Source organism: Tupaia chinensis, unplaced genomic scaffold (genome assembly GCF_000334495.1).
Source record: "Tupaia chinensis unplaced genomic scaffold, TupChi_1.0 Scaffold000252_1, whole genome shotgun sequence".
In the NCBI taxonomy this organism is placed as follows: Eukaryota; Metazoa; Chordata; class Mammalia; order Scandentia; family Tupaiidae; genus Tupaia; species Tupaia belangeri.
In genome coordinates this window covers 6,043,691-6,064,152 of record NW_006159732.1, presented here as the reverse complement: position 1 = coordinate 6,064,152, position 20,462 = coordinate 6,043,691, and the positions used below count along the sequence as shown (strand labels likewise).

Below are 20,462 nucleotides of genomic sequence, written 5' to 3'. Positions count from 1 at the left end.
TTGTTTTTGTTTTGTTTTGTTTTTGTTTTGTTTTGTTTTTGTTTTGTTTTGTTTTTGTTTTGTTTTGTTTTTGTTTTGTTTTGTTTTTGTTTTGTTTTGTTTTTGTTTTGTTTTGTTTTTGTTTTGTTTTGTTTTTGTTTTGTTTTGTTTTTGTTTTGTTTTGTTTTTGTTTTGTTTTGTTTTTGTTTTGTTTTGTTTTTGTTTTGTTTTGTTTTTGTTTTGTTTTGTTTTTGTTTTGTTTTGTTTTTGTTTTGTTTTGTTTTTGTTTTGTTTTGTTTTTGTTTTGTTTTGTTTTTGTTTTGTTTTGTTTTTGTTTTGTTTTGTTTTTGTTTTGTTTTGTTTTTGTTTTGTTTTGTTTTTGTTTTGTTTTGTTTTTGTTTTGTTTTGTTTTTGTTTTGTTTTGTTTTTGTTTTGTTTTGTTTTTGTTTTGTTTTGTTTTTGTTTTGTTTTGTTTTTGTTTTGTTTTGTTTTTGTTTTGTTTTGTTTTTGTTTTGTTTTGTTTTTGTTTTGTTTTGTTTTTGTTTTGTTTTGTTTTTGTTTTGTTTTGTTTTTGTTTTGTTTTGTTTTTGTTTTGTTTTGTTTTTGTTTTGTTTTGTTTTTGTTTTGTTTTGTTTTTGTTTTGTTTTGTTTTTTGTTTGTTTGCTTTTTGTTTGTTTTTCATAATTTCTTTTCCATTGTCTTCTCAGGATTTTGAGTATACATGCACATCCACCTGCCATGTTCCTCAAGCTATTGACTGAGTCCAGGACTCGTACTGTGTAGTCAGCCATGTAGAATTTAGCTGCCTTAACCACCATGCCACCAGCTGTCCCCAAGTAGTCTTGAGTTATAAATGGTCTTAATGCTCTAAACATCTTTTTTTCAATCTCTTGCTCTTTGAAGTAGAAAGAAGAGTTTCTTCTTCAACCCTACTAGGTCCTGATTTCAAGGACTTTCTCTATTCCCTTCTATTTCTGTTGACACCACTTTCTTTAGTACCTTGCAAAACACAGCTTCTATAACCAATTAATGCATTCTTTACCAAAACATATAAATGCTTTATGCAATTTATCTTGCCTCCAAATTCTCCAGCTGATAAATTTGACAAATATCTTACACATTACAGTATAGATTACCAAATTGCCAGCATCCAATAAGTTTTCCCTCTACTCTACAGAAAACCACTAACTCCATATCACATGTTATAGATGGCTTTGACTGCAGCACCCCACATAAGGTATCAATGCTGGTCAGGCTGAGCCTAGTCATGCTTCTGGTAACATTCATGCTTCAATAGTGTAACATCTGAGACTCACTTCTTGCTCATGTAACTTGGCCTGAGTTGACGAGGGCTCTAATGAACATTGTCCTTGCTTACAGACACAGGGTCGCAGAGTCTTCACATCTGGAACATCTTAAGTGATATGGTAGTGATGGAGAGAACCAGGCAACTCTCACGCTTGCTCTTGGGACTCCCACTCAGATGTCATTGGTAAGAGTAAGTCACATAGCCACTCTGAACTCCAAGAAGGCAAGAAATGTAATTCTTGTGTGCTGGGAAGGAGGAAGCCAGAAATATTGATGATGTACACTATTGACAACCATAAATACTTATAGGAGACAGTCTAAGTTCATTATTGTATAGTGATACTTCTTCATTTCATAGTTCTGTACGTTCTCAAATTTCATGTCTTGATACACCTTGGCACAAATTTCAACTCATGAACATTTTTCACATTGCTATCTTTACTTGGAAAGATTTTAAACCCCGCATTCCTATTAACCTAATTCTTAAGCATCTTTTATGATTTGAAGTAGGTATTCTCACTCTCAGAAGCTTCCTCTGCTTTACGTTCTGCCTCATCCATGTACATTACTGCACACCAGAGGCAGCTCTCTCCAACTAGGTTATGTTTTATTCTTTTTTATATGTTATGTCAGTCAATGTGCTCAGTTTAAGAAAAACCATTCAACAAACATTGTGTGGGGACATTAATGTGTAAACAAACTAGTTGATTAGTTCTGGCGAGTAGATCGTATTTGCAAAAACTAGCAATCTCACAATTAGGACTAGCTGGTAGCATAGCAGTAAAACACAAGACTCTGTGAGGCAATCCCACACGGAGAGACTCCTGGTTCAAGTCCAGAGACTGCTCTGAGTACACCAGGCACAGACTCGCCCATGGCCTCAGGCTGGCTAAAGCCGAGGGGTGAACGACGGTGAAGGACTCTGCTGGGGTTGTGCTCTGTTTCCTTCTCTCTCACTCCTGGAAAAAGAAACAGTTACTTTAAAAAAAATGGTAGAACAAATCCTAGAATGACACAGAAAATAAGAACAGCAGAAAATAAGAACAGAAACTATCTTGAAATGTAAAAGAGAATCCTAATAAAACAATAGCACTAACACATAGACACTGTATTTACAACATTTAAGTCATGTTGTTAGACATTATATATTAATTATTCCATTTTTTCCAAACAAGTCTATGAGTTAGGTGTATTACACTCCCCATCCCCCCCCCACACACACAGGCAGATGGTATTCAGTAGTCTTCTATTTTTTTGAGAGAGAGAGACATTTTTGCTATAGGGCACGTGTGCTGACCAGAGAGACAGAGAGAGACAGAGAGACAGAAAGTGAGAAATCACCCCCCTGGGGGATGGCCACGCTACAAACCTTTCTCGTCTCAGGATGTTGAGCATGCACACACATGTGCCCGGCATGAGTTTTAAGCCACTGAGTCTAGGACTTGAACCATAGTTAGCCATGTGGGAGTTCAGTGACGTAAAAATTATGCCATCTGCTGATCCCCAGTGGTTTTCTTTTAAACACCACAGTGTAGTATATGGTTTGGTATTAGCCAGGTATCTTACAAAAATACAAAATCTAGCTCTTGACCTGAAAGATCTTAGTGTTTTAAGTGTTAAGATAGAAGAATAAGAAAAATACTGCTCAAAGAAGGATATGCTAATTCAGCCCAGAGAAGATGCCACAGAAATATTTGAGCCCATATTCATTGGACGAGTAAGATATTTTTAAATTTATTTATTGAAAGAGAGAGAAAGAAAGAGACAGGGACCCTGGACAGGGTCTTGCCACAGCCTTCCATCCCCAAACAGAATAATAGGCATATCCCGGGGCGGCCAGACATGTTCAGTTTGATTCAGTAAGGATGAGTAAGAATTACTCATGCAGAATGTAAGGGAGAAAAATGCAATGTATTCTAGACAAATCACTTAGAAAAGACAAGTCATGGTTAGTGAATAGCAGGCTATAATTTCTTCAGTGGTTGGGAACTGGGGTGGGTAGGTAGAGTAGTGGAAGATACACGAAACAGTAAGTTAGAACCAGATTATTAATAATAGTGGTCAGTATGTCTTGAGCATCCACTAATCTTATATGCTAGAAATTCTATTAAGTGTTTTCTAAACATCATATCCTTTAATTGTCATGACAAGCCTTTTAAGTAAACAAAGCCGATAGCTTCTTACTTGCAGTGTACCCAGACCTGAGGGACAGACCTTTAGACTGGAGTTCTCATAAGATACTTCAAGCACTATCCTCCTCCTGTGGGCCCAGTCTGACACCAAAAGAAACTCAAGCATCATTGTGGTAGCCATTCGTTCCAATGCAGACTGCTACATGGCTGATCGTTTTCAATTCTTTTGCTTTGCTCGGTTACGTTTATGGCATATTAGCATGTTCACTACATAGGCAATGTCCAACCAAGGAATCTGGAATTCCATCACCATTCTTACTGTTTTCTCTAACCTCTGGAGGTAATTCTGGAATCTTTCTACATTTACTTATGGCATGGGGGGTGGGGGGAGGAGGGCAGGAAGAGGAGGAGTTCATGGATTGTTAGAAATTGCTTCTTACTAGAAGTATTTCGTTCTCACAAGGCAGACGTCCCTATGATTCATTTTTATGTCTCGCTCCTTCCCATACTTTCTATGAAACAAGCCATGGAGTCAGTGTAGTGGCTGATGGGATAAAGGCAAGATTTTTTTCCACCTCAGAATACTCTCAGTCTACTCCCAGCTTTTAGTAACCCTTTCTAAATTAGGGAATACTCAGTCTCGCTTGGTTTTGGTTGAAGACTTGATTACTTATTCTTGTGCAATATGAAATGTTTCATTCAACATACTGAAACACTATCATTTATCCCAGTTGTAGTCTCTGCCTATGTAGTCATCTGATTTATGGCTTCCTAATCTATGCAGTAATAATTCAGTGAGGGGGCCGGCAGGTGGTATGGTGCTTAAGGGTGCTGGACTCCCACATGGCAGACTGCGGTTCGAGTCCTGGACGTGGTGGCTTGCTCTCTCTCTCTCTCTCTCTCTCTCTCATCAAATTAAAATAAATAAATTGCACTTTCTTCTTCTCTCTGACCGGAGGAGCCGCTCTCTCTGCTCAGTGCATTGTGGGGACCCAGGCGGAGCTCACTGCTGCCACCATCACCTGAAGGGAGCAAGCAGAGGCTGTGATCCTGCCACAAAACGCCAGAGTCGCCACCAGAGTTGACTGCCCAGCAGCCACTACCAGAGAGGCCCGCCCACCCATTCGCCGGTCCCCCTACCCCATTCACAATACAGCCTGTTTCTGCAAAGTGATATGGTCAAAAGGGACTGTGTCTTCATTGAATTTTGTGTTGAAGACAGTAAAGATGTTGATGTAAATTTTGAAAAATCCAAACTTACATTCAGTTGTCTTGGAGGAAGTGATCATTTTAAACATTTAAATGAAATTGATCTTTTCCACTGTATTTATGCAAGTGATTCTAAACATAAAAGAACAGATAGATCAATTTTATGTTGTTTACCGAAAGGAGAATCTGGACAGTCATGGCCAAGGTTAACAAAAGAAAAGGCGGAGCTTAATTGGCTTGGTGTGGAAAGACTGGGAAGACATTTCAGATGTAGACATGTCTAATTCTGATCGTTTCTTCGAGATGTTGAACAACATGGGAGGTGATGAGGATATAGATTTACCAGAAGTAGATGGAGCAGATGATGAGTCACAAGACAGAGATGATGAAAAAAATGTCAGATCTGGAGTAAAGAATGTTGTCATCACCTGGATTTTGAGAAAGAAAAATAACTTCTCTGCAAGATTTCATAATTAAGAAAATTCTTGAGTTGATAGCTCTAAAGGCTGATGCTGTATTTGCCTCCTTTAACTCATTTTCAACCTGTTTGTTTTTTAAAAGTCTTCACTAAGGGGTGGTAAGTACCATTGTATGGGGCAGTTCGAAGTCAGCTAAGGCAATAACCTTATGCATAAACATTTCCCAGACTTCATGAAGCTGTTGAGGCCCTAGGCAATTGATAAAGCAGTTGTGATAAATAAAAACATTTCACCTAAGTCTCCGTTACTTCATAACATAGATACTGACATGATAGGAAGCTCTCAGCTTAGGGGAAAGATAACTAAATTTTAGATTTTAGAACATGGATTCAAAGAGGCTGAAACAAAAATTGGCTGATACCTGAAACTGGTAACCACCTGTTTCTCTGGTGTATCTTTAAGGATTGTTCCACTAAAGTGCATTTTTCAAAAAATTTACTTCACATTATTGTATGTAAGTGATCACTTGTCAGTGTTCCCAGATGTAGCTTAGCTAAAACTAGTGAATGCCCTACCTAGACGGTTTTTGAAGCCTATACGTTTGGTATTGTTTGGCCCTTAAGCTTTTACACCTCTTAGCATGGAGGAGAAAGAAAGCTGCACATTGTTGCCCGAGAGTCTGTACATTTAGACCAGATTTGTATTTGCACTGTCAGTATGACAAATGAGTAAAAAAAATACACTATTGGATTTTTTTTTTTTTTGATTCAGCTTATACTAGGGCTGAAAAACCTCAATTTATGTTCATGGCAGTGGGTATTTTTTTAAATGTCTACATTCTTTCTAATATACTGTTGGAAGGCTTAAAAAATAAAATAAAGTTAAATAAAATAATAATAATAATAATTCAGTGAGAAAACTATCACAGCTGTGTTAGATTACCTGATGCATTGAATATAGTACCTAATACAAATAAATGTTTATTTAATATTAAATGAGTAAATGTTGAATAAATAAACTTAAATGCCTCATCAGATCATTTCATTAAAAGCATTATTTTAAGAGATTTAGTTATTATTTAGCCACAGTTATTAAAAATTTGTAAGTGTTGGGACTGTCAAGATTGAAGGAACCCTGGGGGCCAGCAGGTGGCATGGTTTTGGAGGCACTGGAACACTCACTTGGCAACCATGGTTCAAGTCCTAGATCTGGTGGCTTGCTTTCTCGCTTTCTCTCTCTCTCTCTCATCAAATATAAAATAATAATATAAATAAAATTAAATTATTTTTTTGGAGAGGTTTTTTTCGCTATAGGGCATGTGTGCTCACCACACAGACAGAGAGAGACATAGAGACAGAAAGCAAGAAATCACCCCCCAGAGGGCATGGTCACGCCACAATGCCTTCTCCTCCATTCTCCTCTCGGGATCTTGGGCACGCACGCACACGCACCCGGCGTGAGTTTTAAGCCACCGGGTCCAGGACGCGAATCGCAGTCGACTACATGGGAGTCCAGCGACATATCCATTATGCTAACTGCTGGTTCCCAATAAAATAGTTATTTAAAAACTCTTAGAGGAATCCTAAGTCTACAACTGAAAGTCATTAGAGTGTAGACAAAGCCATAAACAATATAGAAAAATACAGACTGAGATAATCTTATGCTTTTCAATGCAAAGACTATGGATGGTGAGATTATAGATGCAATTAATTTTTTTCTTTATGAATTTTCTGTACTTGTGAATATTTAATTTGATTTTAAAATAAACTATTTTTACTAAGAAAAATATGTAATGGAAGATAGATTCATACAAATGAATACAAGGATTTGAAAAGATTTGCAGCGTTATCGATGTGTGCCTAGACTTCATTTTTGCTAAATAAATACAAAAATATTTTTTACTTAAAGTCAATGTCTCAGGTTATAAGAATTCCTAAATGGGGCCAGCAGGTGGTATGGTTGTTAAGTCACTGGACTTTCTCATGGCCGACCATGGTTTGAGGTCCAGACCTGGTGACTTGAAAATCATGCCAGGAGCGCATGCATGCATACATAGCCCAAATGCCAAGCAAACAGAGGAGAAGGGATTGCAGTGTGGCTGTCTTTCCTGGGGGCGGGGAGGGGTGGTGATTTCTCACTTTCTCTCTCTCTGTCTCTCTCCAGTGAGTACACGTGCCCTATGGGGGGGGGAACTAAAAAATAAAGAATTCTTTACTTAAGGGCTGTAGATTGGGTGCTTTAACTTGGAAAGACTGAATTGCTAATAGCTACATTAAGCAAAATAAGCGACTATAACTCTTAATAGTCTTTCTGTGGGACAAATACAAATAAATCCTACATTACCAGCTAATTAAATTTTATTTATTTTTGAAATTATTTACTTCAAATCGTCATGATATATAAGTTAAGTATATAATTTGCCTTCTTAATAAGTTATAATTTTATAGATGCACCAGCTCACATTACTTCTTTATATATCACATAGCATCTAGTTTTGTTAGCAACAATTTAACAAATTAAGATTAATGAAGTTTAATGAAATGTCTAACTTAAATAACAGACAGAGAAAAAGAGACTTTCTAAAAGAAAAGTGGTATTTATCTGGGAATGGATATTGTAGTGCAGAATATGCTTGTCATCTTAAAGTATGGAAATATTAAGAAACATAAGAGAAGACAAGCGTTTTTTTTTTTTTAAATGAGAAGAGATTGCATACGTTGCTTGGGGATAATTATCTTTGGCTATCAGGAGCAATAATAAGGGTAATATCAGTCCAAGTTTGAAGACGCAGTTTCTAAACAGATGTCCACACAGATATATTTGTGTGTGTGTGAAAGATTGCAGTGACCTTGGTGCAAGATAATGGTTCTGGCAAAGTCCTTGGTATAGTTCTTGTTTTCAGGCATCTAATGCCCATACCCCCTTTTCATAGGCTTCCCGGACTCCATGTAGTTGACACAAGTTGATGCAAGTTATTTCGTTTGGGTCTGACAACTTTTACTATAATAACCTACAATATTGCAGACGCTGACTGTTCTAAATGAATGGACTTATTTAACAACCCTAGTACCTCATGGTTATTAATGTCATCCAATTTTACAGATAAGCAAGCTGAGGCATGAGAGGGTAAATGTTTGCCAAGTTTTTTCACTTAGTGGGTGGTGCAACTGGGATAAGCACACGGGAACTGGGACCAGATCCCGCCCTCTTTGTGGATTCCTTTCCAATCTTTTATCAATATTAGTGCAACCTTGGAGAAAAATTATTTTAATGAAATCCTGAAAAATTAAGTTTTAAGAAGACATCTATTACATATTAAAGCTCATTTTCTCCCTTTTAATGTATTTGGGTGACATGTTCTTTCAGTAAGTTATATTATACTGATGGAAAACCTCTTGAACATCTTACTTGAATACAATGAAATAATGAAAATAAGGTAAAAAATAAGTTTTCTATGTCCATTAAATGTCATATTAGATCCTATGATTAATTTGAATAATGAAGCATACTGTGGTATTTTATAATATGTATTATAGAATTATTAGACTACATAAAGGTAATTTACTGAAAGCTAACTAGTGAGTAATGCCATGACATACTACTGAGGGAAAAAATACATAATCTCCACCTAGTTAGATAGTATTACACCCTCAGACTATTGAAATAAAGGTTAAGCCTTCTCCAACCCATCATTACCAAGATTGTTAGTAATTATTAGAGAACCGCCATCATTAATCAAATTCTTCTCTAGAATTAAGTAATTCTGCAGCACATAATGAGCTTTTTTTTTTTCCAGGGATTTTCACAACACATTACTACAACCTTGCACAATCACAGTAACCAAACAGGAAAAGGAAGTGATTTCTGTTTCATTTATATAAATACTGCTTTGTGAAAGACCAAACTACATTCATCTTCCTTTGGGCAAAGGGACATCTTATCCTCATCTGCCTATTTCAGGTAAAACGTTTGCTGCATTAATTGAAAATAAGAGCTATCCATAGTGTGAGAAAAGATCTTATAGCCTTTATTTTTATGTCAAACTCTGCCACTAGTAGATAAGAGTGCATTCATTATTAGGATGTACTTTAAAAAAATGTTTAGCATTGTTTTGGTCTAAAATACTAATAAACCAAAGGATGGATCATGTATGGAATATTGTGTTTATATTTGGCATAACTATGTTTTGTTCCTTTTTCCCTTTTTTCAATTTTTATAAAGCAAACATTACAGAACTTTTTTAACAGAGAATTTTGCATTCTTTTGTCTGTTAAATGTTTCTTTCCTTTGCTCTTCCCACCCACCCTTGACCACACATTCTCTACCTCCCACTCCCCTTCCTGAAAGTCTCTGGTATCTACACTGACCCTCTCTATTATCAGTCTTTAATGGGATTATAAATAAATTGGTGTCCACGCAGGACAGTTCATGGCCATAAAGAAGAATTTGTCTGACACCTAGTAGAAAAAAAGGTCTTTCAAGAAGTTAACCTTAAAATAAAAAGAGGAAGTGTTTTAAGAGTAGTATTTGGCAATTTTTCAACAATAATAACATAATAGAAAATTATATAAACTGAATGTAGAAGTATAATGAAACCATAATTACATCACTCTTTTCAGAGGCATCCACTCATCACATTGTGTATACCTTTGCAAGTCTGCCTTGTTTTTATGAGTGATTTATTGAAAATTATCATGACAAAAGGTAAAAATTTTTAAAATGAGATTTTTAAACTAAAACCAATTACATCATCTAGCAATTGGAAATACTCATTGACAATATGGATTGGCATATATCAGGGTTTTACTATTATCTATTGATGGCTCTCAATTTCTTGTCCTTCCAAAAGTATTAATAAAAATTGCTACTATATTCCCGGGTTTTAACCTAGGAATTGATAACCTAGGAATAAGCCCTACATTTGGAGGTAAAAGAAAAGACTGAATTTTATTAATGATAACTATCCATCTTACCAAGGAAATCTGTTTATTTTTGTTATTTGTTTATTTTAGAGGGAGTATGTGCTCTCCAGAGAGAGAGAGAAAGGGAGAGAGAAAGTACCGCCTAGTAGGATATGGTTAAGCCTCGATCCCTTCTCCTCCATCTCTTCACCCAGTTGGGAAAATCAGAAAAGTTTTCAGAGGCCAGGAGCAGCAGTAAAATGTGATGCTCTTCAAGGCTGACCCACATAGGCAGTTCCAGGTTAGCATCTGGAGACCTCCCTTAGTACACCAGGCATGCATGGGCCCATCATCTGGACTGGCTGAAGATGGGGGTGAGTGGATCACGGTGTCAAGACCCTGTTGCAGGTGATCTCTCTCTCTCTTGCTCATGGAAAAAATATATACATTTAAAAAGAAAAGCTTTTAGGAGTAGCTTCATAGTGCAGAGATTAAACCCTGCGTATTGGAGCCACATCCCATACGACTAGCCTCCTTTCAAGTTCCACACAGTTTAAAAAACATACTGAGCACATGCACATGCCCCAAATTCTAATGGGATTGAGAATGGAGGGAAAACGATTGTAATGTTACTGCAACTCTTTGGAGGGGTGCACTCTCTCTCTCTCTCTCTCTCTCTCTCATGCATGTGCACACATGCACAAGTCCACATAACCTCTGTCAATAAAAAATAGGGAAAAATTAAGTTTTCAAACTATAAAAAAGCATAATCCTTAAAGCATAACCTTTCTTCTTCATAAAGTTAGCTGTATTTATGAACTCATAGATCTCATAAATGCTTTATTTCTTCTTAGAGACAATGATGTTGGTGAGCATATGCTTGATGGTACTACTGCAGCAAACTGCAAGCACGGTATGAATCTGGCTTATAAGATAGATTTCAAACCCTGCTAATAAGGCTGTCTCAACCATAGCTCATAGTGAATGATTTTTAGACAACGTTGATGGTAGCTAATTTCCTATGATGAAGAATGGAAGGAAATATTCGCTAGTTACATAATGCACCTTCTAACTCATCTTCTAATGAATGTACACCTTTAATGACAAGAAAATCAGACAAAAGGTAGTAAGAATTTGGTGTAAGTCTATTAATACTACCAGACAAGCATCAAGACAATGGGTCAGCAATACAAGCACCAGATAGAGTACAGAATTGATCAGAAGTATAAAATTAACTAGCTAATTACAATATAGAATTCAATTTATTATAAGTAAGTTTTTCAGTTGAAAGACTTAACATGTGCTTGAAGATTAAGTTTGCAGATCTATAGAAATATATATCTGATATTACCAAGTCTTCAACAGCCACTAGCTCAAAGCAAAACTATACTTTTGGCTTCAAAGTTTAGTTCAACACATTTTATATGTTTCACTATTAAAAAAAAAAAAAAGAAAAATTCTCTACATTTTGAGTATATATTTCTTGCTAGTTACCATGTGTTACATTCTGGTTTTGCAGAATTCTTTTTCTTATTCTTTTAAAATCTTCTGGTGCTAATTATTTACTGATGAGAATTTTTTTTTATTTTTGCACGTTATGAGATAGGATCATGTGTAGAGAAGTCATATGGATTAAAATTGTTTTGTTTATTGCTAAAGAAAAAAAATGATATTCAAAAGGACAAGCACAACTCCCAAGTCAATTCTGAATTAGACCTGTATTTCTCAAATAGAAATCCAAATTGTCTGGCCCTACTCAAGTTCCCTGGGTCAGAAATTCTGAGGATAGAGCACAGCAATCTGTATGTTAATGTCCTTAAGGAGAGTCTGATGCTAGCTAAAGCTTGAGAACATAAAATTAAACATTTTACAAATTTCCATATTGAAATATATGACTTATAGTACTGTTACTTTGATTTTCAAAGTTGTGACATTGTCTTTACTAACCTTTGCTTCCTTTTATAGGGAGATGTCTCATATTTTTCTCTAATGACCCATGACCGATCAGTCCAAATGGACATTACTAATAAGCACAATCAGCTTAGAAGATTAACACAGCCCAGTGCTTCCAACATGCTTAAACTGGTAAGTCATGTCTTGTCAATGGAACATTGTCAATTAACATTAAAACATTTAGCTGTGGATATCTTACCAGGATCTATATAATCAAAATATTCTAATCTATTTATTCCACTAAAAACTGATATCTTAGTGTCCAGGCTGGTAGATAAATATAACATATTGTATTTAAATTTTAAAAATTGGGGGCAGTAGGTGCCATAGCAGTTAAGGCACTGGACTCCACACGGTCAACTGCGGTTGGAGTCACAGACCCAGTGACTTGAAACTCACACTAGGCAAGTTTGTGTGTGTGTGTGTGTGTGTGTGTGTGTGTGTATGTGCCCAAAATCCTGAGAGGAGAATAGAAGAGAAGGGATTGTGGCTTAGCCATTTCTTTGGGGTGGGGGGGAGGGTGATTTCTTGCTTTCTTTCTTTTTCTCTCTCTCCAGCAAGTGCTCACAGCCTATAAGAAAAATCTCTCAAAAAAAAAAAGAAAAAAGAAAATGTTGACTCTGTCAATGTAAGCTAGAGATATAATTAAAACACAGATGATATGTAAGAATCTATCTGTAGATTACATAACTTGAGTAATTAGATGCCCAGCTACAAACAGAATCTTCATTTAAAATATAGTGATTGGTTTGTAAAATGAGTCCTACTCTTTTCTGCTATGGTCAGACAACATGTTTGTTATATAATGTATATATCTTTGAATACCACATTAATGGAAAGCACATATATGAAATGTTGATTAGTATGGTAGGGAGCCAGAAAACCAAACCACAATGAAGGAGGAGATATTTAGACTAAGGAAAGATATTGAGAAGATGTAGTTGACTTTATACTAGTCACTTAATCTGGAAGAGCCACAGCTTTCTTCTGCTAGTGGAAATTATTCAAATTTTACTGAATTTTTGTGAAGATTGATAAGAAATAATATTAGTGTAAATAAAATGCCAGGCACATCTGACATTTCAACAGATTAGTTTCTATTTTCTTACCAATTCAAATAAAGTGTTATAAAAAAATGCATTGGATTTGTTCTGAATTTTCTCATAGGGCTAAACAAGAATTAACAGATCAAAGACATTTGGAAGTATACCATAGCTCAGTATGGGGGAAAAAACTATTTAGAGGGGATTTCTATAATAAATTAGAAGTAGTAATTTTTATCATTCGCTTCATCTTTGTAAAAGTTGGTGCTTAATATAGTCTATAAGAATGAATTTTTCTACTGAGCCTTATGTTTAGCTTAATTTCTGAAGCTGTGTGCTGTGACAGATGTTCAGAAAAAATGCTTCAGGATCATAGTAAGTAACTGAAGTTGCCTTGTGGAAGACATAGTCTCCTCTATTTTAAACATCTCTTATCTTATATTGGCACATATTTTTTTTTTCTTGTAAGTACTCTCCAGGTATCTTGACTTAATTTGTCTCAATTATAATACTAACATCTCCATTTATATTGATTTTCTTAGTTTTTTTCTTATTGTAGTATACGGACAGGGTGGTCATTTATTTGTTTCTCCACATTTTGACCTTCATGTCATTTAGTATAACACAAATTTACTACTGCTTAGTAAAGCATGATTGTGTGAACCACGCCTTCTAAAAATACCAAAGACATAGGTCTTGGTTCTAATTAAACCATACTCCCAGGCTAGCAGTTAAAAAAAAAATTATGATATATGAGTATGCCATTAAAAAAAAAACATTCTTTTGTTTTGAAATCTTAAATGTTTATTTTGCTGCTGGAAAGCTGGCGGGCATTTTTTTTTTTTTTTTTGCTCTCAAGTAATTGATTCTCTACACCCCTCTCCAATAGAGAGATGCTTTCTGATAAGTAAATCATTTAGGAATGCAAGAAATGCAACCCCTGGTACCATCATGAAAAAATGAGAAATGCTGGAAACAGAGTCACCAAATAGAAATTTGCTTTAAATGTAACCATATACGTCACCATTCCCTCCTTTATGTTTTAATTCCCATGCTTCTCATTTATTTCAAGACATGGAATGACCAAGTCGCACAGAATGCTGAGAAGTGGGCAAAGAAGTGTACCATGTCTCACAGTCCTCCACATGAACGACAAATCAGGTGTAAGTTGAACTTGGTCAAACTTAAAAACCACTGAAGTAGGGAACCAGTAGTTAGTGTAACGGCTATGTTTCTGGACTCCCACGTAGTCGACCGCGGTTCGTGTCCCGGACCCGGTGACTTAAAACTCACGCCGGGCGCGTGTGCATGCGTGCCCAAGATCCCGAGAGGAGAATGGAGGAGAGAGGATTGTGGCGTGGCCATTCCCCCCTGGGGGGTGATTTCTCGCTCTGTCTCTATGTCTCTCTCTGTCTGTCTGGCGAGCGCACGCGCCCTACAGTGAAAATCTCTACAAAAAAAAAAAAAAACCACTGAAGTAGAGCTTTGCAGAAGTTTGGGAATGGTTTGATTTGCTTTTTGGCTTTAATTCTTATCACCTGTCCCTGCATATCCGTGCCTTGTTTCCTTTGCTGTTTTCCTTCCTTTTCTTTTTTAAAATTCTTATCCCCAAATCTCATTTATCCTGGGACTTTAGTCCAGCTCTGAGTCTGAGTTAATAGTCAAAGGCAAAGATTATGATGGAGGAAAACAACAGCACAAAAGCATTTTATATATTCACTGAACTTAGGTCCATTTAGATACGCAGCATTTATATTAGTCATATGCCAACGTTTAGTCTCAAAAGTCTACTAAAAGCTCCCATTTAACATATCGAGGCGAAGCCTACCAGACCGTGAGCTCCCAGTGAAGATTATTTTATATATTTTAGAATCATTTCTGAAGTGCAATGTAAATCATGTTAACAGTGAATTAAATCTCTACCTGCCTTCTAAGGCCCTCAGTCTGCCCCATTCTATCTGTCCACCCTACTCCAACCTGCCTTGCACTTTTTACTAAAATATGGTCAAATTGCTTATAATCACGGACATTCCATTATCACTCCTATGTCCATTACTTCTAGTTTATCTTTTTCCCAAAAGATAGTCCATCTTATGTATGAGCTCTTTGCCATCTGTTTCACTTTTTTTTTTTTTTTTAATTTTTGCCAGAAAGCATGGGGACTCTCCAGGAAGACAGGGAGGAAGGAAGAGGAAGAAATCACCTATCCATGGGGCATGATCATGCTGCAATTCCTTTGTTTCTTCTTCCTTTCAGGATTTTGAGCACATGCACACATGTGTTCAGTGTTTCTTAAACTGTAGGGTCCGGGACTCAAACCCTGAGATCAGCCATGTGGGATCCAACTCCTTTAACCACCAAGCCACCCGCTGATCAAACATGTGTTCCTCTTAATTCCCCAGTTTAAGATTCAAAGTCCAAAAGTCATTTCCTTAATTTTAAAAATAATCCCTTACATGCATACCGTGAAGGCAGAGGAGGCATAGTTGCTATCGGAGGTATACTTATTCATTGATTGAATGTCAGTAAGTTTATCAACATTACCAAAATGATTATTTTGATTATGTTGAGCTACATCAACAATTTGAATATGAAATTGTTATTTACATTCTGGAAAGAGATTTTCATGGGTAGTTAGGGGCCTCAAGTAATTCCAATTCATAGAGCAGTACTTTTGAAAATGAAATGAGATTTATTCTAAAGATCAGTCAGTTGAAGGTGACTATGTATCGTTGGGAGGTGACAGTGGTCACAGACACTGAAATATTTTCATAGTTTTTAGTGAGAAGTCTTCAGAAATACTGGTTTGTCTCTTGGTTCACTGTCTTTTCTCATTTTTAGTTGCTGACTGTGGGGAGAATTTATTTATGTCCAGTAATCCCAGAAACTGGTCATATGCAATCCAATCTTTATATAATGAAGTTACAGACTTTAGGTATGGATCTGGAGATACTCGACCAAATGTTAAAACTGGCCATTACACCCAGGTAAAAGTGAAACGACTAAACTTTAATGATCGTTTGTACTCTCTCATCCCAGAATTACCTTTTCTCCTCAGTTTATCCTGAAGATATCAAGCACATATATGAGCAATGGGATTTGAGTTGGGCACATGGAAGTTATCCTACTTTGCAAATCATCTCTTACACATTAGAGATAAAAGCATAGCCCATCATTCCTTGAACATTCATTGTGATTTTCATTTGCCACAGTGAAGGCTTTTTGCATATATCTTTTATTGAGAGAAAATTCATATAACATCAAGCTCACCACTTTAACCACTGTAAATTGTATAGTCACATGACTTTTAGTACATTCAGAATGTTACATAGTCATTGGCTGCTGTGTATTTCCAGAACATTTTCATCACCCCTTAACTGAGTGGTAAATGACAGCTCTGGGAATAAAGCGATAGGAAGACCTCAATTATATTTAACCCACATTAAATGAGCTTGAAGCAAAGGAAACTCTTGAACAATTTTCTCTGGGTCACGGGATAAAATGCTAAACAGAAATTATCAGAGAAATATCATTTGCATATGTAGTCATACAGGCAAATGATTTTTTGATATTGTTGAATATATAAGTGTTTGTATTTGTCATATAAAAACTAAAGGAAAGCCATATTGGGAAAACTGAGATTATCTACACAAAAACATAAGGTTTACAGATTTAGTCTTTTTCCCACAAAAATAAAATTGCCTTTAACCTCCTTTTTTCTCCTTGCCTGATACCTCATTGTCTTTTATGTGTTTTGGAGATAATTCATTGTTATAAAAATAATCATGAATGGGACTAGCATATGGTATAATGGTTATGTCACTGGATTCCCACATAGTAGACCATGGTTTGAGTCCCAGACCTCATGGCTTAAAACTTCCTCTGGGTGCATGTGTGTGCATGCCCAAAATCCTGAGAGGAGAATGGAGGAGGATTGCAGCATAGCCATCTCCCCGGGGGGGGGGGGGTTCTCACTTTCTGTCTCTCTGTCTTTCTCTGTCTCTCTGGGGAGTGCATGCACCCTATTGCAAAATCTTTTAAAAAAAATCATGAAAGTTTAGGGCTTCCTATGATTTTAAATTAATCCTCATAACTGGAAGGATATTTAAAAAGAATAACCAAGTTTGGATGGAAATGTTAAGAATCTAAAGCCATCATTTTCAACTTTTTAAATTCCCTTCATTGGTTTATTTTTTAAATCTTATCAGAGGTTGAATGCACTCACAGGAGAAAGACAGAGAGAGACAGTGACAGAGAGAGGGACAAGGAGAAAATGACCTCTGCGTAGGATAATCGCACTGCAATCCCTTCTCCTCCATCGTACCCTCCTTTTGGGATTTTGAGCTCGTGCACACACATGCCTGGCACCTTTCTCAAGTCTCTGGGTCAGTCAGGTGGGTTCCAGTCACCCCATTTGAACTTCTAATAGGCAATTAAGAAAAAGTGGAAAGCCAGATGGTGGTGATGAAGTAAAATGTGACACTCAGTGAGGCTGACCCACACGGGGAGGTTCCAGGCTCACGGTCAGTGACCTCCCAGTACATGCCAGTCACACATGTGCCCAGGATCTAGGGCACGCTGAGCTTGGGGGTGGACTGCAGTGTCAGGACCTTGTTGGAAATTCTTTCTGTCTCTTTCTATATGTCTTTTTTCTAATGGAATAAGTAAATAAATAAACTTTTTAAAAGAAGAAACAAAAAGCAGTCCAGTCTGGGGGTGGGGTTGGTAGCAAACTAAACTACAGTGCAAAAAGCCACATTGCCTAAAAACATGCTACGTACATGCCCCAGATCCTGACAAGGTGGAGGGCTGGGGTAAGGTGTGACACAAGCTGACAGAGGCGCTTCTCTTTTTCTCTTACTTTATCATGAATAAGTAAACAAAAAATCGGAAAAGAAAAGAAAAGAAGCCACACGAGGTAAACATTGTACATGTAATTTAAATGACTTTTTTACACTTTTAATTTACAGCTTGTTTGGGCCACTTCCCACCAGCTTGGCTGTGCATTAGCCCATTGTCCTAATAAGCGCTTGAAGTTTTACTACGTCTGTCAGTATTGCCCTGCGTAAGTACAGCCCTGGAGATCGACTTCGGCCTGTTGTTGACCAGGTGGCCTGCACTTCAGGCTATCATTCAGTCCTTTTGACCAACCTATGGTTATAGGGTTATAAGGTAGTTTCATAAGGGGCTTTGTGGGTGTGTTTTGAAGAATGGGAAAGACAGGAGACATGAAGCAGTGTGTTCTGAAGGGAATATGGGGCGCCTGTGTGTAGGAGCCTGAGGGATGGAACATGGGCTCTGTAGCTCGTCAGGCTCGAGATTTGATGTCCACCAGTTACTCAGAAATTTTAGAAATCTTTCTCTCCCTTTTCTGAGCTCCTGTCACTCTTGTCACTAATCCTTTCTTTCACATATTCTATTGGCAGGGGAAACAACATAAAAACCAGGAATACTCCATATAAAAAAGGAAAACCATGTGCAGACTGCCCTGGTCATTGTGATAATGGGCTTTGCAGTAAGTACTATCCATTTTACAGCTCTAAGTGACGGCGCCTACCATATGTAGCGCTGACCTTACTGTGGGAGGCAGGTTCAGCCTCTACTCTGATATATGTATGTCCCCATGCTATTTGGGGGCTTTACTTTTCTGCCTCAGTATTTCTGCTTTTAGTGGGGTATGGGGAGCTAAAAATGAAGCAGTAAATTCAGCTGCTGTTTGAGGGTCGTGAGAACTAAATTAAGATAGACATAGAAGTAATCAGGCAAACCAAAGTTCAGGCAAGCCAAAGTGGTGATGAAGATTCCCCTGAACCACCTATGGTCCCTCTCTAATTGGTATTTTCCCCCCTTAGGGAGGGGAAAAGCAAATTTATGAGAACTTATGGACTACCTAACCTTAGATAGGTTCAGACTCAATATATTTCTGCCCCTAAATAAAAGTTAGGGAATATATGTAAGAAAAACAGTACTATTCTCCTAGTGCAGCCATTCCTTAACACTTACACAACACACACACACGGATGCACACACATTTGTCAAACAAGCATGGAGTGAGGGAGGGGATGATAACTTTGGGCTACTTTAAGTACATATGTTAAAGATTCTAGCAAGTCTATTAATCCCCAGACATGGGGCCATCAGGTGGCATAGTAGTTAAGGTGCCAGACTGCCATGTGGTTAACCATGGTTGGTGCCCTGGACCCAGCAGCTTGAAACTCATGCTGGACACATGTGCATGCGTGCCTGAAATCTTGAGAGGAAAATGGTGGAGAAGGGATTGTGGCATCGTTATCCCCCCCCAAGGGTGATTTCTCGCTTTCTGTCTCTCCAGCAAGTATACGTTCCCCATAGCAAAAAATCTCTGGAAAATAAATAAATAAAATAAATCCTCAGGCACTACATACACATATAAATGCACACACTAGAATCACTGCTCATATTGGATATATATATATATATATATATATATATGCCAGAGTTCGCATTTTGTTGAAAGGGGTAAGGGGTGTGCGCAGCAGTCACATTCCCTGTTGTACCCTTGCACTCATCACACACATAAATATACACCGTGGATTAAGCACAAAGCACCTCAAATATATGGGGTTAAGATAATTTCTGTTATGATACACGTTTTTGGAACAGAATAGGGAAATTTATTTGATGTCATAAAAGCTCTGTGTTGTCAGAATTCACTAGCTGCTCCTGCAGGTATGTCTATTAAACGGTTTAAGAGTACACCCTCATGGTTATGTAGTGACCTTTGGGAAAAATAAAAGAACATCAAAAAGTAAATGGTACAAAAGCAGCATTTATTTCCCTTTTGTTTCCTTTTAGCCAACCCCTGCATGTATCAGGATAGGTTCTCGAACTGTCAGCAGCTGACGCAAAACTATAAGTGTGGCTCAAGGTTCATGGAAGACAACTGCCCGGCGACCTGCAAATGCCTTACAGAAATAAAATAGACCATCCTTTAATAGTGATTTTTCTTCTCATGAGGAAAATGACTACACTAAAATAAATCATTACAAAATTTCATTCTGTTCTTTTAAATGATCACAGAAGTTTTGAATACATCTTAAAAACACTAATTAAATGTGATAATATCTAAGTTAGAAAACTAGATCATGAAAACAGTAAATCCAATATTCATACCTGATAGGCAAAAATGTAATGATGAATATGATAATCTTTGTTAACATAATTAGTAACATATGTTTAAAGCTTTTGTGTAATTTTTATGAATAAATGTATTTAAAATTTTTAAAACAGAGGGCTCTGAAATCTTTTCTTTCTCTAAGGCATTAAAAAAATGCTTTGGGGAACCAGCAGTTAGCGTAATGGCTATGTTGCTGGACTCCCACGTAGTTGACCGCAGTTCGCATCCCAGACCCGGTGGCTTAAAACTCATGCCGGGCACATGTGCGCGCGTGCCCAAGATCCCGAGAGGAGAATGAAGGAGAAGGGATTGCGGCGTGACCATACCCCCTGGGGGGGGGTGATTTCTCGCTTTCTGTCTTT

General features: G+C 37.1%; 1 protein-coding gene across 4 annotated transcripts in view; it reads left to right on the top strand.

The window, feature by feature from the left end:
* LOC102486153 (serotriflin) overlaps positions 1-20,212 on the top strand; it is a 41,000-nt gene extending 20,788 nt beyond the window's left edge. Inside the window, exons 2-10 of one of the 4 annotated variants that reach the window (XM_027772106.1) lie at positions 1,360-1,471; positions 8,844-9,007; positions 10,803-10,861; positions 11,914-12,033; positions 14,017-14,107; positions 15,786-15,931; positions 17,915-18,009; positions 18,371-18,459; positions 19,779-20,212. In XM_027772106.1, coding sequence (XP_027627907.1) covers positions 10,808-10,861; positions 11,914-12,033; positions 14,017-14,107; positions 15,786-15,931; positions 17,915-18,009; positions 18,371-18,459; positions 19,779-19,906 — 723 coding nt within the window. In that variant the 5' untranslated portion in view covers positions 1,360-1,471; positions 8,844-9,007; positions 10,803-10,807 and the 3' untranslated portion in view covers positions 19,907-20,212. Of the gene's footprint in view, positions 1-847; positions 1,472-5,115; positions 5,206-8,843; positions 9,008-10,802; positions 10,862-11,913; positions 12,034-14,016; positions 14,108-15,785; positions 15,932-17,914; positions 18,010-18,370; positions 18,460-19,778 lie in introns of those variants that run through there. The other 3 variants (XM_027772108.1, XM_027772107.1, XM_006149101.3) reach the window with 3 other exon arrangements.
* Positions 20,213-20,462: the final 250 nt, after the last annotated feature.